The sequence below is a fragment of the Eulemur rufifrons genome, chromosome 28 (genome assembly GCF_041146395.1).
Source record: "Eulemur rufifrons isolate Redbay chromosome 28, OSU_ERuf_1, whole genome shotgun sequence".
NCBI classification, from domain to species: Eukaryota; Metazoa; Chordata; class Mammalia; order Primates; family Lemuridae; genus Eulemur; species Eulemur rufifrons.
The window spans coordinates 43,007,514-43,034,495 of NC_091010.1; the positions used below are offsets into that span (position 1 = coordinate 43,007,514).

Below are 26,982 nucleotides of genomic sequence, written 5' to 3' on the forward strand. Positions count from 1 at the left end.
GTGTGCATTCCCAAATGTGCATTTAGGTGATGATCAGGGAAACCAATTTTCTGGTGAGTACATGTGATGCTTGTTTTTCCATTCTTGGGATACTTCACTTAATATAATGGGTTCCAACTCTCTCCAGGAGAACCAAAGAGATGTCGTATCATCGTTATTTCTTATAGCTGAGTAATACTCCATGGTATACATATACCATAATTTACTAATCCAATCATGAATTGATGGGCATTTGGGTTGTTTCCACATCTTTGCGACTGTGAATTGTGCTGCTATAAACATTTGGGTACAGGTGTCTTTGTCATAGAATGACTTTTGTTCCTTTGGGTAGATGCCCAATAATGGGATTGCTGGATTGAATGGTAGGTCTATTTGAATCTGTTTAAGGTATCTCCATAATGCTTTCCACAGGGGTTGCACTAGTTTGCAGTCCCACCAGCAGTATATGAGGGTTCCTGTCTCTCCGCATCCACGCCAACATGTGTTGTTTTGGGACTTTTTGATAAAGGCCATTCTCACTGGGGTTAAGTGATATCTCATTGTGGTTTTGATTTGCATTTCTCTGATGATTAGGGATGTTGGCACAAGTGCAGGGACACAGACCAGTGGAAAATGAGTAATTTTTATTTCTAATATAAATGCAAGTTAGGCAAGCCAACAAAGTATTATTAAATGAAGACTTTTCATTTCTCATTTCAATGATTTTTTTAAAAACTTCCTTCTCTAATAAGTAACCCTCCATAATTTCCAATCATCCTTCACATTTAATTCATCTGGGCAAAGCCACTCTTTGTGGACGCTGGGATAATGTTCTCCATAGACGTCAACAGCAGTATGTTTTAATAAATTTTAAAATTTGACCATAACTTAACCCAAGTCTGTTGTATTACAGGTAAAGAAATTAAATTATAAGAAAGGTTGTTCTTTTCTTTTGGTATGGTGTCTCTAACATGAACATGTTGTAATTAAGTGATCAGTAAATTTTTTATGTAAAGATCTCCGAAACACACATGTATAGACTCTAAATAAGAATGACCTCAATCAAAAGTGTTTTGAATAAATGGTAAGGTGTTGAACAACAGGAAACCTGTTGAGTTAGCTGCTTTTATGCCAGGGTCCTTTCAACATTACAGGTCTCTAAGCTTTCCGAAAAAGTTTTATTTAGCCAAGGAGAAGGAAGGTAGTTTGCAAAGCCTTGGGATTGTATCTGTGTGTGTGCCTCTGTGTGTGTGTACATCTGCACAAATAAAATCTGATTTTCAACCTTTCTTTCACTTGACTTGAAAGAGAGAATTTTTAAAAAGGTAATTTAGAATCCGAGCAGATAATCAGGTTCATTGTAACTTATACTTCATAGGTTAGTATAGTTGGAAATGGGAGGAAAATAATTACCATAAAATCTAAACTAAATCCAATAAACAGAGGGAAAAGAGATAAAAAAAAAAAAAACCTGAAAACAGAGGCAAAGTACTATTAGGAAAGAAAAGGTAAAGAGTTATTGATAATAGTTAAAATCTAGTTAAACAAATAATTTTAAATTGTTATTTTTGTGTATTTCAGCATTATACTACAAAATACAGTTGCTCAAAAAAGAGAAATCAATATATTAAGTAATGGTAAAGAAGAAATAAGTAATGTTGATTTTTTTAATAGTTCTGAATCTCCAGAGAATTAGTAACTCATAAGAATTGCAATAACATATACCTAAGCAAGTAAAACCATACATAGCATCCTCACTGGCCTTAACTGTAGCAGGGCCTGGCAGAAACACCCAGACGTGTCAGTGAGGCTGACCATGCAAACATAGTCCTATTAAATGAAAGCACAAGTCACGTGGTAGGTGCTCTGTAAGTGTGTGATGGGGTCACTCCCACCATGACCATTTGTCATGTATTCTCTGGTGAAATGTTCTGAAATACGTAACTTACATTTATGCTATGGAAAAAGCATTGCTCTTTTTCCATTCTGAAAATGAACTCAAAACCTATACTCATGATTTCTGATTTGAAAAAAAAAACCCAAGTTAAGGAGAAAATCAGATTAAACGACTTTTTATGTCCACATTGCATACACAATCATGCCTATACACACAGCCCAGATGCACACAAGCTCCCTGGGCTCTCTGCTTCAAACCTCCCTCCTCCACCTCAGGACTGACAACCAAGACTCATAATGAAAGATCTGGCCACCCCTGAATGTGTCCGGGGATGTCATTAGGGAAGACAGCAGTCTGTAGAGATCAGTGATACAGAGTATACAGTCACCCACCCTTGGTTTTTCTCAACTCCTCCACAAGGCAGCGGGCCTCCTCTTGGACACGTTCCTCAATGGTCCTCTTCCCCATCCCAAAATTCCGCAGGGTCATGAGGGTGAAGCGCCGGATCTCCTTCCATCTATTTCCATTGCTGAAAATGATTCCTACCAGAATGGGAAACAGAAACCATGAGGGAAATCCCAGGCAAGGAGGAGGGAGCTGACACTGCACAGGCATGTGGGAAGGCCAAGCTCTGCTCACCCAAGCTATGTTTCCATCCTCCTTATCCCCTTTGCCGCTGCTGACTCAGGCACATGTACACTTACCAAGTCCTTTGCTAGTTCTTTCAGAAATTGGGAAATACCCTCTTCCAGAAAACTCCTCTCCATGATCAATTAGGGCTTCCTTCACTGCTTCATATCCATGTAATACCACCATAGGCTTCATGCCAAAGTACACAGTGAACACAGGGCCATAGACTTTTGAGAACTGGAAAATGGAAGCAAGATGCAAATAACAGCAAAAGAAGTCACAATTTGGTCAATATTTTTTGCCTGTTTCAGACTGATATTATTACTGTATTTTTTTAATGTTTTTATACTACCATCCAGAGATTCAAATATATCTGAATGTTATGCATAAATGTGATGGTGATAGTCATAGCTGCCACTCCTCAATGAACTCCAATGTGCCCTGAAATGGTCCAGGCTACTGGTACACAGACTACAATCAGTTCTCACATTGCGAATCTCATCAAAATACCAATGTCACTTTTCACAGATCTAGATAAATTAATCCAAAATGGAACCAAAAAAGAGTGCAAATAGCCAAAGCAAAATTATGCAATAACAGCAAATCTAGCAACATCACATTACCTGACTTCAAATTATACTACAAGTCCATAATAACCTGAATATCATGGCACTGGTATAAACATAGAGACATAATCCAGTGGAGCACAGCAGAGACCTGAGATATAAAACCACATAGCTATGACCAACTTAATTGTCACAAAGCAGTCAAAAACATATGCTGGAAAAAGGATGCCCTATTCAATAAATAGTGCTGGGGAAATTAGATAGCCACATGCAGAAGAATCGAGCAGGATCCCTCACTCTCTTGCAACATAAAAAAACTTAATTCAATATGAATTAAAGACTTAAATGTAATACCTAAAACCATAAAATTTCTAGAAGGAAAAAGTAGGAAAAACTCTTTTAGACATTGGCTTAGGCAAAAAAATTATGAGTAAGACCCAGATGGCAAACACAGCAATGAAAACAAATTAATAAATGGGGCAATTAAATTAAAAAGTTTCTGCACAGCACGAAATATAATCAAGAGACTAAACAGACAATCTACAGATTGAGAGAAAATATTTGCAAACTATATACTCAACAAAGATCTAGCATGCAGAATGTACAACGAATTCAAACAAATCAGTAAATGAAAACTAATAACCCCTTAAAGAGTGGCCAAAAGACATTAACAGAATTTTCTCAAAAGAAGATAGACAAATGACCAAGAAACATATGAAAAAATGCTCAACATCACTAACCATCACAGAAATGCAAATTAAAACCCCAGTGATATTTCATGTCAGCCCTGTCAGAATGGCCATTATAGAAAAGTCTAAAAACAATAGATGATGGCATGGATGCACTGAAAAAGGAATGACTATATACTGTTGGTGGGACTGTATACTAGTAAAATGTCTATGGAAAACAGTATCGAGATTCGTCAAAGAACTAAAAGTTGATCTACCAGTCAATCCAACAATCCCACGACTGGTTATCTACTCAAAGGGAAAGAAGTCATAATTTGAAAAAGACGCAAACACACACACACACCCCACCTATGGAGTGGGACTCAGCCAAAAAATGGAATGACATAATGCCCTTTAGAGCAACCTGGATGGAACTGGAGACCATTATCCTAAATGAAATATCTCAGAAATGGAAAAGCAAACATCACATGTTCTTACTAATAAGTGGAGGTAAATAATCGGTAAACACTGCCACAAAGAGATGTAAAGGATATTGGAAATCAAGAAGGGGGTAGGATGGGTGGGCAGTGAGGGATAAAAACATATATATCTGGTACAATGAAGACTGCTCTGGTGACAGGTACACTAAAGCACTAACTTCAGCATGACACAATTTATCCCTTTAACAAAAACACTTGTACCCCTTTAATATTTTGTGATTTAAAAAGATCCCACCTCAATACATTTAGCAGGGTTTTTTGCCCTACTTTACAAATAAAGGAACTCAGGTCAGAGAATTCCAAATTCATTTTCAGTGTCCCAGAGATGATATACAGAACATCCAAATTTCAATCTCTGCTTATTCAAACTCTGACCATTCAGCAATTTATCAGTCCCTCATGTCTGCCTTGAGACCAATACCCAGCTGAATGCTTCCGGATCACGAGTAGATCTTGCTATGGGGATCCTACTCAGTACCCCTGGGTGAACACGAAAATCCCTATATTTTTAAAAGTCACAGCAGATGATTCTAATGCCCAGACCTCTTTGGGATCTGCTGTTATTACCAATGCTGAAAGAGTGAGCATCACAGAGGCAGAACCAGGACATGTAACATCTCCTGGCAAAACATTTTCCATCCACCAGCATTCTGGGCCACAGAGAGAAGCTTTCTGCAGAATCCAAAAGAATTCTTGTACCACCAGTTGTGCTGTGACTCATCACTTTTTTCTTTCATTCACTTATGCTCATCCTGAACGTGTAGCTATTTCTTTGATGTCAGACATAAATTGATTATTCAGAGAAATTTGGTTTTCATGGTTATTCTAAATAAAATCTATGGCTATTCTGGCTTATTGAATAAAATCTCTAATCACACATAGTTTTCCTACCATTTACCTTGAGCCAAAAATCATACCAAATGGCTACAATACAAAGACAGGACACAGCACTCCAAACCATTGCCATTATTTTATTTTTTTTACCTTGCTGATAACATTATAATTTAATACAGATCTTTTGAAAAGCAATTTATCTCATATATTAAATGGCAAAAATGGATTCATACGTTTGACTCAATGATTTCATTACAGGAAATTATCCTAAGAAAATAATATATAATGTAGAAAGTTAGAAGTACAAAGACATTCAGTATCAAATTATTTTCTAAATTAAAAAAAATGAACAGAGCAATTTTCTGATGCCATAGGTATAGATAAAAAATTACAAAGTCTTCATAGTAGCAATGAAGAAAATTAATACTATGTAAAAAATGTGCATCATGAAACAGAAAATACCAGAAGAAATGCATAATAGTGGTATGCTAAGATGGTGAGAATTATGGGTGATATTTATTTTATTTTTTCTATTCTCTACATTTTGTATAATGCATTTTATGATGGTAAAATATGCATAACATAAAATTTACTATTTTGACCACTTTTTAAGTGTAGAGTTCAGTGGCATTAAGTACATTCACATCATTGTATAACCATCGCCACCATCCATCTCCAGAACTTTTCATCTTACCAGACTGAAACTCTGCACACATTAAACACAGACTTTCTCTCCCCTCCTCCCCAACCCTGCTAACCACTATTCTTCTGTCTCTATGAATTTGCATTGCCACTATTTTATTTTGTTTTTTACCATGCAACAACCTAAATGTTCCTCTACTCACAAAATTCATACTGATTTCACTATTTCTGACAGTAACAGACTAGAAAAGGCAGCAGAAGCATCAAAGTTTGTAGGGATTATGTTGCTTTACAATGATCTATTATAACAGTATGCCTCCAGGAATATATTTTATTTATTTTTTTCCATTTTAATCCTTTATTTTACACAATCCAAAATTAATTTATCTAAAAAGGGTAAACCACCTTTAAAAATACAATTTGATGAATTTGTATTTTTTTACATTTTTATACTTTAAAGTATAAAAACTTATACTTTCTCTAAAGCATAAAAACTTAAAAAATTTCTCTAAAACATATACTTGTGGGCTTAAAGTAATGGGGAAACACAAGTATTTTTTTTAGCAATAGATATTTTACTTTTTTTGTTTGTTTGTTTCAGAATATTATGAAGGTACAAACATTTTGGTTACATATAATGCCTTTGCCTCATCCAAGCCAGGGCTACAAGCTTATCCTTCACCCCTACAATGCACTCCACATCCATTAGGTATGAGTTTACCCACCCATACAACCGCCCTCCGACCTGACTGGCACCCAGGGAATATTACTACCATGTGAGCACCTTAGTGTTGATCAATTAGTACCAATTTGATGGCAAGTACACGTGCTGCTTCTTTTTCCATTCTTGTGGTACCTCACTACAGGATGGGCTGAATCTCTATCCAGGGTAATATAAGAGGTGCTAGATCACCATTGTTTTTTGTAATTGAGTAGTATTCCATGATATACATATACTACATTTTATTACTCCACTCATGTATTGATGAGGACTTGGTTTGTTTTCACATCTTTGCAATTGTGAATTGTGCTGCCTTGAACATTCGGCTAAAGATGTCTTTATTATAGAACATCTTATTTTTCCTTGAGTAGATGCCTAGTATGGGATTGCTGGATCAAATTGTATATCTATTTTTAGCTCTTTGAGATATCTCCAAATTATTTTACACAGCAGTTGTACTAACTTGCAGTCCTACCAGCTGTGTAAGAGTGCTCCAATCTCTCCACATTCATGCCAGCATTTCTTATTTTGAGACTTTTTAATAAAGGCCATTATCACTGGAGTTAGGAGATACCTCACTGAGGTTTTGATTTGCATTTCCCTAATGATTAGAGATTTTGAGCAACTTTTTATATGTTTCCTGGCCATTAATCTGTCTTCTTTTGAAAAGTTTTGGTTCATGTCCTTTGCCCACTTTTTGATGGGGTTGTTTGATTTTTTTTCTTGTTAATTTTCTTAAGTTCTATATACGTTATTGTTATTAGCCCTTTATCAGATGTATAGCATGCAAATATTTTCTCCCATTCTTTAGGTTGTCTATTCACTCTAATGATAGTTTCCTTTGCTGTGCAGAATCTTTTTAATTTGATCAGGTCCCATTTATTTATTTTTGTTGCTGCTGATTGCTTTGGAGTCTTCTTCATAAATTCTATGCCTAGGCTGATTTCTTTAAGAGTTTTCCTCACATTTTCTTCTAGAATTCTTAAGGTTTCATGCCTCAGGTTTAAGTCTGTTATCCACTGTGACTTGATTTTTGTGAGAGGTGAGAGGTGAGTGGTGGGGATCCAGTTTCAATCTTCTGCATGTGGTTATTCAGTTGTCCCAGAACCATTTATTGAATAGAGATTCTTTACCCCAATGTATATTTTTGTCTGCTTTGTCAAAGAGCAGATGACAAAATGAGGATGGTATTATATCTGGGTTCTCAGTCCAGTTCCATAGGTCTATATCTCTGTTCTTGTGCCAGTCTTATGCTGTTTTGGTTACTATAGCCTTGTATTAAAGCTTGAAGTCTGGTAGACTGATGCCTCCCAATTTGTTCTTTTTGTTTAAGATTGCTTTGGCTATACAAGGTCTTCTCTGGTTCCATACAAAGGGTAGAATTATTTTCTAGATTTGAAAAATGATGATGGTATTTTCACAGGAATTGCATTAATTCTGTAGATCACTTTAGGTAGTATGGACATTTTAACAATAGTGATTCTGCCAATCCATGAACGTGGTAGGATTTTCCATCTGTTTATATCTTCTACAATTTCTTGTCTGAGTGTTTCATAGTTCTCCCTCTATGTGTCTCTCACCTCCTTTGTTAAATGTATCACTAAACATTTAATTTTCCTTGATGCTATTGTGAAAGGTGTTGCATCTTTGATTTGACTGTTGGCTTGACTGCTATTGGTGTATATAGATGACACTGATTTCTATGCATTGATTTTGTATCCTGAGAATTTACTGAATTCATTTACCAATTCTAGCAGTCTCTTCAGTTAATGCTTGGGATTTTCTAGATATAATATCATATGGTCAGCATAGAGTAACAATTTGACCTCTTCTGCATGCATCTGGACATCCTTAATTCCCTTCTCTTGTCTGATTGCTCCGGCAAGGTCTTCCAGCACTATGGTTAATAGAAGTGGAGATAGTGGGCAAACTTGTGTGGTTCCAGGTCTAAGTGGGAATGCTTTCAATTTTTCCCCATTCGGTATGATATTGACTGTGGGTTTAGCATAACATGGGTTTAATAATTTAAAGGTATGTCCCATCGATGCCTATTTTGTTAGGAGTTTTTATCATAAAAGTGTGCTGGATTCTGTGAAATGTTTTTCTGCATCAATTGAGAGAATCAGATGGTCTTTGTTCTTGCCTTCATTTATGTGGTGAATTACATTTACAGATTTGTGAATATTGAGCCAAATTTTCATCTCTGGGATAAAGCCCACCTGATCATGATGAATTATTTTTTTGATGTGCTGTTGGATTCAGTTTGTGAAGATTTTGCTGAGTATTTTTGCATCTATATTCATGGGAGATATTGGTCAGTAGTTTTCTTTTTCTGTTTTACCCTTTCCTGGCTTTGGTGTCAAGGTGATACTGGCTTCATAGAATGAGTTTCAGAGAATATCATCCTTCCCAATGTTGTGGAATAATTTCAGCAATATAGATATGAGTAGTTCTTTGTAAGTTTGTTAAATGCAGGTGGTCCAGGACTTTCTTGTTGGAAGACTTTTAATTGCTGCTTCAGTTTCTCTGCTTGATATTGATCTATTCAGGAATTCTATTTATTCCTGATTGAGCCTAGGAAGATTGTGTGTTTCTAAGTATTTGTCCATTTCCTCCATGTTTGTAGTTTTGGGCTTGTAGATTTTCACAGTAGTCAAAGATAATGTTTTGAATTTCATGATGTCTGTAGCGACCTCTCCCTTTTCATTTCTACCTGAGTTTATTATAGTTCTTCCCTTTCTAGTTCTTGTTATTCTACCAAGAGGGCTGTCAATTTTGTTTATGTTTCCAAAAACCAACTTTTGGTTTTATTAATCGTCTATATAGTTCTTTTCTTCTAAATGCAATTTTGTTCTGTTCTGATCTTAGTTATTTCTTTTCTTCTGCTAGGTTTAGGATTAATTTGCTATTCCTTTTCCAATTCCTTGAGACAGTTTATTAGTTTGTTGATTTGTGAGCTTTCTGTCTTTTGGATGTGAACATTTAATGCTATTAGTTTTCCTCTCAGGAATGCTTTTGCTGTATCCCACAGCTTTTGATAACTTGTGCCTCATTATCACTTAGTTCTAAGAATCTTTTGACTTCCATCTGGATCTCCTCCTTGACCCAATAGTCATTCAGCTATAGATTGTTTAATTTCCATGACTATGTGAAGTAATGAGTGTTTCTGTTGGAATTTATCTCAATTTTATTCCACTTAATCTGAGAAAATACATGGTAAAATTTCTATTTTTTAAAATTTTTTGAGATCTGATTTGTGGCCCAGGATGTGATCAATTTTAGGGAAATTTCCACGAGCTGATGAGAAAAATGTATATTGTATTTTATTTGGGCAGAATGTTCTGTAGATGTCTGTTAAACTGATGTGTTCTAGAGCTCTGTTTAAGTCCATTGTTTCTTCTTTATTCTCTGCCTGGAAGATCTGTCCAGTTCAGTCAGTGGGAGTTAAAATCCTCAGCTATGATGGCATTACTGTTTATCATGTTATTTAGATCAAGTAGGGTTTGCTTTATATATCTGGGTGTTCCAGTGTTGGCTGCATAAATATTAAGAATTGTTAAATCTTCCTGTTGGATTTTCCCCTTCACCATTATATAGTGACCATCTTTGTCTTTCTACACTTTACCATTTTAAAGTTTATGTTATCTGATATAAGAATAGCTACTCCAGATTTCTTTTTTCTGGAAGTTTTTTTCCAACCATTGACCTTGAATCTGAAAGGGTCTTTGTGGGTAGGATGCACTTTCTGGAGATAGCAGATACTTGGCTTCTGTTTTTTTATCTACTCAGCCAGTCTATGTCTCTTCAGTGGACAATTCAAGCCATTTAGATTTATTGAGAATATTGATATTTGGAGTAGATTTCTGTTCATACTGTTGGATAAATTCTTACTGTTTTGTTTTACCTCTTGAGTCATTGTGGAATTCAGGTTCTGGACTTTAACTCTTGAGTGAGTTTACCTTCCTGGGTGTCTATTCACAGTTCAGTGTATAGTACAGGTCTGAGTACTTCCTGCAAGGCTGGTCTGGTCTTCACAAATTCCATCAGTAATTGGTTGTCTGGGAAAGTCTTCATTTCTCCTCATAAGGGAAACTTAGTTTTGCCTGGAAAAGAATTCTAGGTTGGCCATTATTCTGTTTTAGAAGACTGAGGATGGGTCTCCAGTCTCTTCTGGCTTGTAGGATTTCAGCTGAGAAGTCTGCAGTTAGTCTGATAGGTTTTTCTTTTGTAGGTTATCTGCTGTTTTCATCTTACTGCTTGAAGGATTGCCTTTTTTGTGTCTACTTTGGCCAGTCTAATAATTATGTGACATGGTGACTGCCTTTTCACGTTGAGTCTCCCAGGAGTTCTGTGTGCTTCTTATACCTGGATATCTAGATTTCTGGCCAGGCCAGGTAGATTTTCCTCCAGTATTCCAATAAATAGTTTATCTAGCCCTTGTACATTTTCTTCTCTCTCCAGGATGCCTATAATTCTTATATTTTGTTTGTATGCATAATCCCACATTTATTGTATTTTTTGTTCTTGTCTCTTGCTTCTGTGTTCTTTTTCTTCAACTGATTTGTTTAGCACATAGGCATTGTCTTGAAGCTCTGAGATTTGTTCCTCTGTGTGATCCATCCTATCCTTAAGGCTTTCCACTGTGTTTTGTATTTTGTTAAATGCTTCATTTATTTCCAGTATTTCTGTTTCTTCTTTCATAATATTTCAATTTCTTTAGAGAAGTTTTTATTCATTTCTTGTAATGTTGTTGTGGCTTCTTTGTGTTGGGTTTCTATGTTCTCTTTAATTCCACTGAGTTTTCTTACAATCCATATCCAGAATTCTTCCTCCATCACTTAATCATTTTGTTTAAGTTGGTATCTAGTGGTGAGGATCTAATGATTTCTTTTGGGGGTTACATTTCTCTCTGATCTTTAATGTTTGCTGCATTCTTTCACTGAATCTTTCCCATAAGGCTACTTGATTGAAAGCTAGGAGTGCTAGGACTGCTTTATGACCCTACCACCAAGTCCCCAATGGTCATTCCCTGACAGTGCTGGGGAGAGGCGCACTGGTCCTGTATTGCCTTAGAGGTATTTTAGGAAGTTGTGTTACCTCTGACCTGTTGTCTTCACCTCTTGCCAATGGAGACTAGTGAATTTGGTCCCACAGATTAAGCTCCCAGCTGGTGGATCACACTTGGTTTATGACTCCCCTGCCCTCTAATAGCTTGAGATGGAAGACATTGCATTAAGCTATGGAATTATCACTCTGTCATTGATTGCAGTTAGCATGGAGGAGCCAGTTATCGATGTCTCCATGTTAGACTCTGGTCTCCTGGATGGGGTATATGAATGCCTCAATCTTTGGGAAGTCTCTTGCTACTCGTAAGGGTTGGTTGGACCCTGTTCCCCCTTGAGGTGGGGGTAAGGGCAAGATAGATTGCAGCTGTTGACTGCAAGCCTGGGTGTTTGTTTTTAATTGCTTGCTTGATCTGCCAGTAGGGTGAGCCACTAATGTGTCATTCAGGGCTCTTTCACCTCACTTGGAAGGCTGCTCCTGATGGGAAGGGTCAATTGGTGCAATTGCTGAGGTCTCTGGCCAGGTTTTTCCTTTCCTGTCCACAAACCACAAAGCTGGCAGCAGCCTGGATGCAGAGAAGAAGCCCTGGAGTTATGATCTTGTTAGATGACCAAAGCCAGTCCAGCAGGCCAAATCAACAGGCCACCAACTATTGTTCAGCACCAAAGCACCACAGATTCACACCACTCTCACAGAGAAAGCAGCTTTTCTCACTTCTCGCCATCTCCAAAGGAAATTCACTGGGCTGCTGGAGGAGTGTTGCCTGACACCACCATGATCTCCAGCATTTGCAGGCTGGGGATCCCACAGATGGTGGTCCTCCACCCCTGGAGAGCTAGCATTGCGGGGAAGCACTCAAGATTTGCCCAATGACACCAGCCTAGCTATCCAAATCACCAGGTTGCATACTACTATTTTTCAGCACCGAAGTCCTGGGGATTCATGCCAGCTGCACAGAGAAGGCAGCTTTTCTCACTTCTCCCCACCTCCAAGTGCGGAGCCCACTGCGCTGACATGAAAGTCCCCATGAAGGGGGAGGGGTGCTGCCTGAAACTGCAGCATGTCACAGCACCTCCGAGTTGTGCACCCCAAAAATGGCAGTCGTCCACCCCTGGACAGCTAGCTCTGGGGGTGACCACTCAGGAGTTGGCAGATGCCGGTCCAGCAGGCTGAATCAACAGGCTGTCAGCTGTCCCATCTACATCACAGTCCTGTAGTCTCACATCTGCCTAGAAGAGGGTCCTGCTCTTTCTTTCCCACCCTGAGCCAACCTAATCATCAGTGGTTTTCAGGGGCAGAGCCCCGTTTTCAGCATTCATCTCCTTTGTTCTGCTCCCACTGACCACCAGGGTGAGGTGCCTGTCTCCAAACTCCTTCACATTGTAGTGGGAAGTAACCACTCACACTGGTCCCTCCCTTGCCCAGTGTGGTCCCAGCACAGAGCATCAGGGAGCTCAAAATATTTCCCACTATTGTCTCCTCTCCATAAATCCTGTTCTCCTATGCAAGGACTTTGCACCAACTTCAGGAACGTCCCTGTCTGAGTGGGTGCACAGGTCAGTGGAGGAGGTGGGCATCCTCATGTGGGTCAGATCACACTGCACTGGCTGGCCAGGTGGACCTGACCATCCCAAACTCTATTCCCTATTGTATATTTGGCACTCTGCTGTCTTTGCCATTGTAACACTCCTATTCACCTTATTCCCCCCACTGCATTGTGTGTCCCATGCTGTTTCTCTGCAGTTTCACAACACTGTTCTTTGAGGGGAGTGATCCACTCATGTGTAGCTGTTGAAATCTTCACCTACTTCTCTGGGAGCAGAAAGCCAGGAGGTCCCCACTAACCTGCCATTTTTGTCTCTCACCAGAAGGATTTCAAATATTTTCTAGAACTAGTTTCATAAATAATTTTGTTCTTTGAAAGCACTTGAGACATTTTCTATACCAGTGATTTTTTTTTATTAAAAAATAGTATGGGGGTACAAGTACTTTGGTTCCAAAACTACAAAGAAGAGCTGGTACCTTTACTGCAGAAATTATTGCACAACATTAAGGAGGATGGAATCCACCCTAACTCATTCTATGAAGCCAATGTCACCTTGATACCAAAGGCAGGAAAGGACACAACAAAAAAAGAAAACTACAGACAGCTATCCCTTATGAATATAGATGCAAAAATTCTCAATAAAATCTTAGCACACTGAAGTCAACTGCACATCAAAAAAATAATTCATGATAACCAGATGGGCCTCATCCCAGAGATGAAAGGATGGTTCAACATACGCAAATCTATACATGTAATTCACCATATAAATAAAAGCAAAAACAAAGACCATATGATCCTCTCAATAGACACAGAAAAGGCATTTGACAAAGTTCATCACCCTTTTATGATAAGAACTCTTAACAAAATAGGCATAGATGGGACAGTCCTCAAAATTATTAAAACCATGTACAACAAACCCACAGCCAGCATCATACTGAACAGGGAAACATTGAAAGCATTCCCTCTTAGAATCAGAACAAGACAAGTTTGCCCTCTATCACCATCCCTATCCAACATACTACTGGAAGTCCTAGTCGGAGCAATCAGACAAGAGAAGAAATCAAGGGCATCCATATGGAGATAGAAGAGCTCAAACTATCGCTCTTTGCTGACAATAGGATATTATAGGTAGAAAACCACAATGATTCAAACAAGAGACTCCTGGAATTGATAAACAAAGTCAGCCAAGTCTCAGAATACAAAATCAATGCACACTAGTCATAAGGTTTTATATATGCCAATAATATATAAAACCAAGAATTAAATGAAAGCCAAGAATTAAATGAAAGACGCAATACATTTCACAATAGCATCAAAAAAATTAAATATTTAGGAATCAATTTAATGAAGGTGGTGAGACCTAAATAGGCAGAATATACTTTATTTAAAAATGGAAGTCCAATAACTTACAATTTTGCAAGCTACTGGAGGAACCTAAAGCATACTTACATTGCTGAAAGATTTCTTCACGTTCTTAATATCCATCTGCAGGATATTTCCAATAATTGGGAGAGGAGTGGGGCCAGGAGGGAGCTTCCCTCTCCCAGAGCTCTGACTCTGGAGGAAGAAGAGAAGCAAACAGGAGAGACAGAGCACCAGAAGCAGAGCTGGGTCCATCGTAGCCTTCTCTTCTTACCAAGACAACTATGAGCTTGCACTCCAAGGCTTTTATAATACTCCCTGCTAATTCTGTGTGTGCTCTTTCACATATAAAGTGCTGAATCACCTAGATCTGCTGATGTTGTCTTCCAAGTGGACTTTGACCCACTGAGACAGATAAAAACACAATGTTCTTTAGTCTTCTTCTTTCTGCTACCCCCCTCCCCGGACATTCTGCTTTAATTGCACAGGATTGCAGCCCAAGTATATAAAATGAAAGACAGGGGTCTCCCCTTTCCATCACTGCAGAGGTGAACATTGGTCAGAACAACTGATGGAGGAGCCAAACTCAGAGATTTAGTGAGGAGCATTTGAGAAACTATGGCTTCTCCACCTCACGGTCTCCTCCAGACACAGCTGCCTCTGATGTTCTTGATCTGTCACTATCAGAAATAATAGAATGAAATAATGTACACCAAATAACAGCTGTAGATGCAATAGAGCATGGGATTTAGGGAAATCACAAAATAGACTCACAGCAGAGAAGCACCACAATGTGCAGACCTGAATGGAAGCTGACTTTCAGTGGCCATAAGGATCTCAATACAGTCAGAATGATATACGTTACAGATCACTAATGATAGTGTTTGTGCAAAGGCATGTTTTGTAAAGATATCATCATATTCTTTCTAAATTAACTAGTGCAGTTATTTGCACCTGTTTTATTAAGAAAAATTAAGTTATGTCAAAACTCAGTAATACAATGTTTTATCAGTAATCTTTATAGTGATTCTCAAAATTTACAGAAAATTTTCACACACACCATATATCTTTTGATTCTCTCAATTACCTTTGCCTCAGGTAAAATTATTCTCATCTTGAGAAAGGGAGTGCTGGGCCTTGGAGATTCAGTACTTTGGCCAAGGACACACAGACTGCAGGCGGACATGCTGAGTTTGGAATCAATAACCTGGCATGTGCACCCTACCCACAAGCAAAACATTCAGTTCAATGGGGTTCCCAAAATTTACATATTGTGTGCTAAGATTCAATATTACATTATTCAACCTAATCAGTGATTACAACTTGAACATTAATTTAGTTAAATATTACAGCACCCATTGACTAAACTGGACATCAAAAGAGTTTGCTTTTACAACCTTTGAAACTTGAGTCAGCACACTCATGTTAAACACTTTATCCAGAGCAAAGGGGAGGAATTTTCTACCTGACTCACATTGGTCTAAAAGAACCACACCAGCTTATTTGGATAACATATGCTCAGTTGCTCTCTATAATTATTCCATTCCTTGAGACATAGATGTCCCTGCCCTGCTCTTCTTCCCTTCTGCTAAGCTGAGGCTCCAGCACTGACCTTTCTTTTTGCAGAATGAAGGACTCATAGACAATTTAAAGAGATCTCTTAGATCAACTGTTCTAAGCTTTGTTTTGCTTTTTAGGAATGAGCAATTGGTGACTCAGTGAGATGAAGTGTCACCGAGGCATCAGCACAAGACATCATATTTTGCTAGTCCAACTCCAACATGGTATTGTTCCTTGCTTGTCCAACTCCCAGTTCAGTGACATCTCACATCCTGTCTCACAGAATTCTCATCTTGGCCCATCGGGAGATTATCAGCAGTAAGCCCACCACAGTCGAAGGGTAAAGCAAGCTTTAGCGTCACTAGAATTGTGGATTAGAGAGGATTATTTTTAATTATAGAATTTATGTTTTAGAGGAGTTTCAGGTTCCCAGCAAAACTACATAAGAAGTACACAGGTGACCATATACCCTCTCCCAGCACCCACCCATATCCTCTCCCACAATAAACTGTGCTAATCAATGTGATTTATTAGTTACAATCAATGATTCAAGAGTTACACATGATCGTCAACCAAAGTTTATAGTTTACGTAGGCTTCATTCTTTGTGTTGTACATTCTATGGGTTTTGACTAATGTGTAATGACATATACCCTTCATTATAGTATCATACAGGGTAGTTTCATTGCCCTAAAATTCCTCTGTGCCCTGCCTACACATCCCTCCCTTCCCCCAAAGCCCTCGGCAAATGAATGATCATTTGGTGTTGCCATAGTGCAATATATGACATTTTCTAGAATGTCATATATTCATTGTTGAAATCAAACAGTACGGAGTCTTTTCAGATTGGTTCCATTCATCAACTAATATGCATAAGTTTCCTCCATGTCTTGATAGCTCATTTCTTTTTAACATTAAATAATGTTCCATTGTATGGATGTACAATGTATCAAAGTTTATCCATTTGCACTTTTGCATTTTACATTTAGGTCTTTTAATTCTTTTGCGTTAACTTCTGTGACTAGTGTAAGGTATGCATCTAGATTCATTGTTTTGCATGAATGTCCAATAGTTCCAGCAACATTTGTTGAGAAGACTATCATTTCCTCATTGAATTGTCTTTGCTTCTTTGTGAGTGTACTCATGAATTGGTGGGCACTTAGGTGGGCACAGTCTTCATGATTGTGAATTGTACTGCAATAAACAATCAAGTGCTGGTTCTTTTTGATAAAGTGACTTCTTTTCCTTTGGATACCCAGTAGAGGGATTGCTGGATCGAATGATAAATCTACATTTATTTCTTTGAGGAATGTCCATATTGTTTTACACAGAGGTTTGATTTATTTGCAGTCCCAACAAGAGTGTATCAGCATTCCTTTCTCTCTGTCGCCATGCCAACATCTATTGTTTTTTGACTTTTCAGTAATGGCCATTCTGACAGGAAAAAGGTGATATCTCACTGTGGTTTTAATTTGTATTTCCCTGATGATTAGTGATGCTGAGCATTCCTTCATTTGTTTGTTGGCCATTTGTCTATCTTCTTTTGAAAAACTTCTGTTCATGTATTTTTCCCACTTTTTTATGTGGTGGTTTGTTTTTTTCTTGCTGATTTGCTTGAGTTCCTTGTAGATTCTGGTTATTAGCCCTTTATCAGATATATAGTTTGTGAATATTTTCTACCATACTATAGGTTGTCTATTTACCCTGTTGATTATTTCCTTTGTCATACAGAAGCTTTTTAATTTAATTAAGTCCCACTTGTTCATTTTTATTGTTGCTATATTTGCTTTTGGGATCTTAGTCATATATACTTTGCCTAGGACAATATCTAGAAGAGTTTCTCCCACATTTTATTTCATAATTTTTATGGTTCTATGCCTTCACTTAAATATTTTATCCATCTCTAATTAATTTTTGTATAAGGCAAAAGATAGGGGTCCTGTTTCATTCTTCTGTGTGTGGCTATCCAGTTTTCCTAGAAGCATTTATTGAATAGGGCCTCTCTTCCTCCATGTTTGTTGTTGTCTACTTTTTCCAGAACTAGTGGTTGTAGGTAGACGGTTTTATATCTGAGTTCTCTATTCTTTTCCACTGTTGCATGTCTCTACTTTTATACTAGTGCCATGCTGTTTTCGTTACTCTAGCCTTATGGTATTACTTAAAGTCAGGTAGGATGGAACAGGAGAACATTGTCCTAAGTGAAGTATATCAAGGTGGGGAAAACAAAGACCATGTACTCATTATTAAACTGAAACTAAGTGACAAGCACAGATGTGCACATTCATGTACATTTTTTTGGCATCCCAATGTTTTACATTTCTACTCAGTACATACCTACAAAGTGGATTTGCTAGACATGCATGTGATCATTTTAAGTAAATTCTGACAAAGAATTGTCCAAATGATTGAACCAATTCCCAGTTTAAATATAAGAGTGACAGTTGCTTCAAATTCTTGTGAACACATAGCGGTATCTTTTTTTATTATAACCATTCTGGTGTATCATATAATATCTTATTGAAGTTTCAATTTGAATTTTTATAAAGTTTAATGATGCTGAGGACTTCAGATGTCCAGTGACAATATTGATTCTTCATTTGCAAAAGGTTAATTTCACGTATAAAAATCCAAACTGCATTCATTTTTCTTTAACAATCACAGGTGTATGGAAAAGTTGCTAGAATGAGCAAAGAATTGTTTTACTTTGACTTATTTGAAAGTAAATTGCTGACCTGAGTCCAAATACCTGACACATTGTAGTATTTCCAAAAAATAAGGTGATTCTCTTATATAGATAGAGAAAACCTATAAAAATCAGGGAATTAATGAATTGGGACTTTCTAATCTTCATACTCATTGATGTTTCACCAATCGGTACCAAAAATATGAGGTATGCCAAATTCAAAATTCAGATCAGAATCCAGAATCACATGGTGCAACTAGTTTTTATGTCTCTTTAGTCAGCTTCAGTCTGGAACATTTCTTCAGTCGATACTTGAGCTCCATGACATTGACATTCTTTCAAAATACAGGCTGAATCTTTATAAAAAGTCCCTCAGTTGAAGCTTGTCCCATGTTACCTAATGATTAAATTCAGCATATGTATCTTTGGCAGCCATATCACTGAATGACACTTTTTCCTCTCATTTATGGGTCACAAACGATTTTGATCTGTTCCAGTATGAATGATGTCCATTTGATTACTAGGTTTGCATACTGCCTTCCTGTTTCCTCCACTGTAAAGTGATTCTTTTCAACTGTGTAGCTTAGAAGTGTCTTGTAGTTACATTCTTTGAAATTCTGTAATTATCTCTTCCTCATCAAATTTCTAGTTATTCATTTTTCATTAATCTTAGTAAGCAATCATTAATTTAATTGTTTTCTAAGGGTTATAATTTGCTACAATTATCCTTTATTTTGTGCTCACATGTCTCCTAAATGGCTAGATTCTGTGACATTTCCCATGGCACATGCAATCCTTGAGATTTTTTTATTTTTTGACAAAGCAATATATTTTAGCTCATCTTGTATTTTCCCTACCTCAGCTCTCCAATCAGCCATTTCTGTGAGGACCACTGGGACTTTTCATCTGAAAATGTGGTTTACAACCAAGATCTCTGCACTAGTTGTGCTCATTTGAAGTGGGTATCAGCAGATCCAAAGCATGTCAGAAAACAGAACTAAAGAATATATGCATTGTAGCTATAATATGCATCTTATGAGAAAGGAAACGAAATGACTTTAACACCACAAACAAATGGATTGTCTTGAGTTATTACCTACCAAGGCAAATCATGACTTGCAGCAAAAGGTGAGAATTTCCATAGAAAATGACATGATAAGCTTTAAAAATGAACAACTGGACACCTGCAGAAAAGGAATCAGAGATCTAGAGGAAATACTGGAAAGAGACAATTTTTCTTCTCAGAGGCAGATTCTGTTCCTGGAAACAAAAGCCCATGATCATTGGATGAGAGCCTTAAAGGCTAAAAGAAATCTCATCATCTGCAGACAAGAGCTGACAGACATGACATGGAGAATCTCCCAACTATGATTAAACTCTTATTTACAGATATAAATCCACAGGCAGTTGATGGTCCTGGTGGAGCGTTTGACAGGGAGCATTTGCTCCCTGCTTTCCATGCACAGGGTACTGCTTCCCCTGACACAGGAGGATTCCTCGCCTCTCTCCTCAGACAATCAATCCCTTTGCCTTTCAGCCTCTCCTCCACATTCACTTCCCAATCTCAAGTTTCTCCTGGATCCAAAAAGGCTATTCTTAAAATTAAAAAGGGAGGCTCTTCTTTTCCCTAAAACAAAAATTTGAGCCCCTCCTCTTCTTAGAACCAGTCATGTCAAGGCCTAGTGTCCATGGGTCGGTCCAGGGGAAGAAAGGTCTCTGTGAGGAGCCTCACCCCAGGTGTGATCCCACTGGGCTTCTCAGCCTTCATTGCGTGAAGGATTTGCAGACAAACTGAGATCAGGGCATTGGAAACAGGATAAACCTCCTGGCCAGCCCTACTCCAGTGACCACTCTGCGAAAGGAGTCGGGGCTAGACAGGAAGTGGGGCCTTTCCTAGGATTAGTGATGCAGTGGGAAAGCTCATCCTTCTGTTCATGGTAGAGCAGCATCATCAGTCCCACCTGCCCATGGGTAACACTGCTTCAGTCTGGAGAAAATACTGACAAGAACTCAGTTCATGGAAGTCTCTGGAGAGTGACCCAAAACAGGCATATTCTGGAGGGGACACCTGTGAAAAGGAACTACATGGATTGAGGTCTCTGAACTCATAGCTTTTCAGCAACACATGCCCCATGAGTGGTTTCACCAGTGCTCTTTGTCATCTTGATTTTATTAGAGTTTTCAGGACAGCTTTACTGAAGAAAAGTTATTTAAATTATTGTCATTCTGTTGTACTATGTAGATAATATAAGTAGTAAACTTTTGGAGTATTAAATTGTGGCAAGACATAATTGACATAAAATTATCCAGTTTATTGATTTTTAGTGTACAGTTTAGTAGCATTGAGTACATTCACATTGTTATGCAATCAACAACACTATCTCTAGGTCTCTTTTCATCTTACAAACCTGAATTTTGTATCATTAAACAATAACTCCATGTTCTCAAATACTTCCTGTCCCTGACAACCACCCATATAGTAACCCATAGAGACTTTCTATTACTATGAATTTGCCTATTCTAGGTAACTCATAAAAGTGGAATCATAGAATATTTTGTATAATTATGACTGGCTATTTTGTCTTCACATAATATCTTCAAGTTTTACTCATGTTGTAGCATGTGTCAGAATTTCCATTGTCTTAACGCCTGAATAAGATTCCATTGTATGCATATACCACATGTTGCCTATCCCATTGCTTAGTCAATGGACACTTGGGATGCTTCTGCCTTTGGATTCTGTGAATGCTGCTGCTGTGAACAGTGAGGTACAAATATCTCTATGATACCCAGCTTTCGTTTCTTTTGGGTACATATCCAGTGTTTCCATTGCTGGGTCATATGGTAATTCTCTAATTAAATTTTTGTGGAAGCACTACACTATTTTTCACAGTGGCTGCATCATTATACATTCCCACAAGAAGTGCACAAGTTTCCTGATTTCTCCACATTCTCATCAACATTTACTATGCTGAATCTTTGAAACAACTATCCTAATGGGTAGAAGGTGGTGTCTCATTGAGGTTTTGATTTGCATCACCCTAATAATCAGTGATGATGTGCATGTTTTCAAGTGCTTAAGCCATTCTTTTTCTTTGTTGAAACGTTCATTCTAGCACTTTGTACATTTTTAACCACTTTTTGTCCTTTTTGTTGATGTTATTGAGTTATAGAAACACTTTATATATTTTGGACATTAACTCTTAAAAGATATATGATTCCAAATATTTTCTGCTATTCTGTGGATTGTCTTTACACTCTTGATAGTGTCCTTGGATGTAGAAAGTTACCTTTGATGAAGACCAATGTATATATCTTTGCTTTCATTGCCTATGCTTTGGGTGTCATATTAATGAAATCATTGCCAAACTCCAGTGTCATGAAGATGTTTTGTAAGTAGTAAATTCTAATTCAGAAGGTAAGTTCGATATTACTAAATACAACATTTCTATGTGCCATTCAGCCACCAGAATTATTTGAAATATGAAAACCCTCTTCCCTCTCTAAGGTTTTCTAGACCACCAAAAAAGAGAAACCAGAAAATTAATTTTGGAACTTGATAAGTGTCAGTTAATTTAAAGAATACATTAGTGCTGGGTCTTGAGTGGGAGAGAGGCTATGGATTAAAGACAGCACTTCCAAGGAAATTTATAGCACTGAACATATATGAAGAAACTTCCTTTCATAAAAAGGAAAATGATATAATATCAGTAACCTAAGCATGTACATTAGGAAACTGGAAAATGAAGAGCTAATTCATTCCTAAGTAAGCAGAAGAGAATAAATCATAAAAATTAGAGCAGAAATCAATGAAATTGGAAATAGGACATGAAAAAATAAAAAGACTGCCTGTTTCTCACATGTTTGCTAACAAATTAAAATTTTTTCATTTGCCAACCAAGAAGGTTAATGGAGGATAATGTAGATTAAATTTATACTTTCTAGTTTTTAGCTATTTTCAAAGTTTAATAGCTATTTCCATTTACTAATATGTAACAAGTCCTATCAAATTATTGTCCCATGTTTCTAGTACCTTAGAAGTTTACCTGGCAACCTGGCATATTGTTCAGTAAACACCAGCAAATTCTTTAATAGTATGTGTAATATGAACCCAATATTTTAAAGAATGACTTTTAAATCCACATGTATATGTTTGTATATAATTATGTACTATATTTTAATTTACACCTATGCACACATACATGAATAGAGATATACACACAACTATATGCATGTGTTAAATTATGAATGCATGCCAAGTGTAAATGACTTTCTCTAGATGAGCTTGGAAAACATTAATGGGTTATGTCATTTCTCATCTTACTTCAAAACAGAAAGAAGGGAGAAAGAAGACTAGAATTTGTCACAGATACATTTTCACCTGCTGATGCTGTACAGATGCTATGAGACTTATCATTTTAGTCCCAAAACATCAAATTACTATCACATATATATGATGTGTAAAACATAGACATAGAAACTAGAAGAATAACACAAGCTGGTGAGGTTTTACAGAGATGTTGTTCTTGTCTGGGAAGAGAATCATTACTCTCAGAACACATGAGTAGCAATATGAAACAATATATTCATAGTAGATTCCAAGTTGGATAGAGGGTGACAAGAGCATTCCAGATCTTTACTTGGCATTTACAGTAACACTCAGGCAGAACAGGAATTCCAACACTTAATGTCCATTCCTAACTGTCACTGATCCTGTCAATAAAAAGGTTAGAGCTGCCCCTGGACACAGGTTCTCTCTTTCAAATGCAAACCTCCAGTAACTCTTGGAGAAACTCCTCCAAGAGAGCTTCCCTGCCCTCTTCCCCTTTGTCTCTCTCTGTGCTTATCATTATGAGGACCAGCATGACTTCTGGGGACTCTGTTTTCTTTAATTTCCTACTTGCATTATGCACAAAAGAAGGAAAGTCTGCAATCTCATTCAGCAATTAATGATACTTTTTATTTAAAACATGCACAGGAGAAACGGCTCTGAATTATCATACATTAATCATTTTACTGTGTTTTCTAGTGATAACACGTTAACAACTCAACACTAGGTAAGCATTGTCACATGTGGCAGTAAATACTGTGTTACAGAGTGTGAGGAAGAGCAGATATAGATACAGTTGTGTGTAAAATTCCAGAAACTCACCTTAATGGACATTGGGTGTTCACTGCATCACAAGGGAATGGGCCAAAGTGAGACAACAGATCAGAGAAGACATCCCTAATAATAGCAAGGAGGTGGAGGATGCCATTGATAAGAGAGAGAGGCAGAAGACAGCCACAGCAGGCAGAGGATATGACCGTCTTCACACAGGAATGAAGCTGATCTTGTACAAGGGTGGCAATGAAATAAACACACCAGAAATCGAAGTGGCATTGAGCTTCTTTGGATCAATCGAAGATTTCAGGTTAAAGTTCTGTAAAATGCTGGTCAGGAATAAAAACAGCTCCATGCGGGCCAGTCCCTCTCCCACACAAATCCGTTTTCCTGAAAATAATAAATACCAGGGGAAATTACTACTGATGTGCAACTGTGACTGTAACAGGTACTGTGTTTGTGACTGTCCCTCTTTGATGAATGTTTGGATGGAAGAATGAATTGATGGATGGATGGAAAGATGACTGGATAGACAACTGAACAAAGAATAGGCACACTTGCCATCCACCCGACATCTGATCTTAACAAAGACCCTTCATTCAACAAATGGTCACTGAATAACAGTTCCATACCAAGAAATTCATTAAGTAATCCCACATTATAACAGCTCCCTTGACATTTTGAGTTTATATCTATAAATCTACACAACCACATCCATATCCTCATGTTTCCTGTTCCTACTCTGAAATTCCATGTCCTTTCCTTCCACTCTTCATATTCTCTATGCTCAGCTCAAGCCATACACACTCTTCGTCAGCCTCCAAACAAGAAGTTTGAAGTTTTATACTATGCTGTTCCTTTTGGCCAAGATGCACTTTTCAGAGACTGAATTCAGGTCACAGGTCAAATTCCATTTCTTCTTTGCACTCTTTGCCATGTGCTCAAGTAATAAAACCTTGCCCTTTCTGGGTTTCCACAGCATAGTATTATTGCTTTCAATGAAGCAATGAAGTTCATCTGGAATCATAATTGCCTATTGATTAATTTCATTTATTGATTTTCCTATTGTGCTAAAATGTGAACTCCTCAAGGGAGGTTTCCATCTTTATCATTTTGGTATCTACACTGCCAGATATAAAGCGGGCATAAAAGGTCACAGCATAGAGGAGTTTCCATGGCCAGAAACTCAGGACACACATGGAAAGAGTGGAGATCCAATACCCAGGATGCATGGTCATGATTGGAGGAACAGCAGGGTCCTGTGGAATCATTGCAGAGGATCCAGCCTCATTCACAATGTTTCCCTGGCCCCATGGTTAGTTTGCAAAGGTTCTAACATCCTTGCTTTAGAGCAAATGCCCTGCCATCTCTCTTTTCCATTTTCTCTGCCTCCTTTGAGGTAGCTGCTGTTAGAATGTTGCTTACTCCAGCTTATTATGCCTCAGTGTGGGGTATGAGAGAGCAAGAAGCAGGCAGCTTCTCCCTCTGTGCCCTACACCCAGCAGCCTGTGCTTTGCTTTCCTCTCTCATGGCCCAGTCCTACTGAATTACAATAGGCTGTTTATTCATCTGCTTTCCTAAGTGGGGGTGAAGCCCTTTGGTGCCTATCCTGTACTTCTTTTTTCTTTTAGTTTTTTTTCTTTATTTCAGGATATTACATGGGTACAAACGTTTTGGTTACATGTTATGACTTTGCCTCACTGAAGCCAGGATTAGAGGCGTGCCATTCCCCCACATAATGCTCACTGCATCCATTAGCGGTGAGTTTACCCACCCCCATCCGCCAAACCCCAATGAATATTAATACCATGTGAGGACCTTAGTGTTGATCAGTTAGTGCCAATTTGATGGCAAGTGTATGCCGTGCTTATTCTTCCATTTTTGCGATAGCTCACTTTGGAGGATGGGCTCAAGCTCTATGCAGCATAATATAAGAGGTGCTAAATCACCATTGTTTTTTGTAATTGAGTAGTATTCCATACTATACATATACCATATTTTATTAATCCATTCATGGATTGAAGGGCACTTGGGTTGTTTCCACCTCCTTGCAATAGTGGATTATGCTGCCATAAACATTTGAATGCAGATGTCTTTATTATAGTATGTCTTTTGTTCCTTTGGGTAGATGCCTAGTAGGGCTATTGCTGGATCAAATGGCACTTCTATTTTTAGCTCTTTGAGGTATCTCCAAATTATTTTCCACAGAGATTGTACTAATTTGCTGTCCCACCAGCAGTGTAAGCATGTTCCTATCTCTCCACATCCTAGTCCCCATTCTGTGCTTGTTGACATGTGAATCCCCAAAGCTCAGATGGGTGGTGAGGACACCAAGTGGAAGACACTCAGTGAAACTGCAGAGTGAGAACCTTTGCAGTGGCACATGAGGAAAGTCTAAATATGTTTTGCATTCTAGCAGGAGTTCTTGAGTACCTCAGTGATGTATCCAAGGTAGAATTCAATTTACCTATACTTCAGCTTCCCTGATTATGAAGAACTGGGTCAACTTCCCAGAGCACCATGATGACTCTGGCCCAACGATGAGGATGTATAATGATGAAGAAAGTATATAGGTGTTGGCGGTGGTGCTGTTGATCATGTACAAGGAGCATTTTCACCAGCCCCAGAGGAGAAACCATGTAAGTTCCAACTAATCCCCAAAAGTTTTCTTGTCCTCTATAATAACAAAGGAAATAAATTTCTATTACCTGTTGAGAAAGGCATGAAGAAGTTGCTTTTTTTAAAGTTGCCACTTTCATCCAGAAAATGACCAGGGTCAAACTTCTCTGGGTTGGGGAATTCTTTGTCATCGTGCAGCACAGATGTCAGGGATGTTAATATGGTTGTGCCCTGGATGAAACAGACATTGGTAACCAAGTTATGAAGGAGTCAGAAAGCTGTATGAAACAATATTAATTACCTAGATATATCTTTTGATCTATAGATGAAGAAACACAGGTCCAAACAAGAGCAGCAACAGTTCCAGACACACAGACCCAGTAATCAACAAGGATGAGTTTAAGATCAGTGGTGATGATCTTGCTGAAGGGCTCTCCAATCATAGTTGAAATTCTGAGCGCTTGGTCACTGCGGTGATAAACCTGACTCTGTTGTCTTTATTATTAAGGTTGGAAGCCAGGGTCTATCCCCACAGGCTGCACTATTTCATCACTTCAGTTTTCACACATCCTATATAGAGACTATGGTGTAAAATTGAAATCTCTGTT

General features: G+C 37.9%; 2 protein-coding genes across 4 annotated transcripts in view; both read right to left on the reverse strand.

Annotated features, from left to right (window-relative positions):
- Positions 1-14,754, reverse strand: part of LOC138376065 (cytochrome P450 2C20-like) — a 32,132-nt gene extending 17,378 nt beyond the window's left edge. For both annotated transcript variants that reach the window (XM_069460051.1, XM_069460050.1), the window contains exons 1-3: positions 14,497-14,754; positions 2,581-2,743; positions 2,269-2,418 (exon numbers count right to left, since the gene is read on the reverse strand). In XM_069460051.1, coding sequence (XP_069316152.1) covers positions 2,269-2,418; positions 2,581-2,743; positions 14,497-14,664 — 481 coding nt within the window. In that variant the 5' untranslated portion in view covers positions 14,665-14,754. The remainder of the gene's footprint in view (positions 1-2,268; positions 2,419-2,580; positions 2,744-14,496) is intronic.
- An 8,642-nt stretch (positions 14,755-23,396) lies between these two features.
- The window catches only part of LOC138376064 (cytochrome P450 2C20-like), a 31,604-nt gene continuing 28,018 nt past the window's right edge, over positions 23,397-26,982 (reverse strand). The window contains exons 8-9 of one of the 2 annotated variants that reach the window (XM_069460047.1): positions 26,464-26,605; positions 23,397-24,145 (exon numbers count right to left, since the gene is read on the reverse strand). In XM_069460047.1, coding sequence (XP_069316148.1) covers positions 23,964-24,145; positions 26,464-26,605 — 324 coding nt within the window. In that variant the 3' untranslated portion in view covers positions 23,397-23,963. The remainder of the gene's footprint in view (positions 24,146-26,463; positions 26,606-26,982) is intronic. The other variant, XM_069460049.1, reaches the window with a different exon arrangement.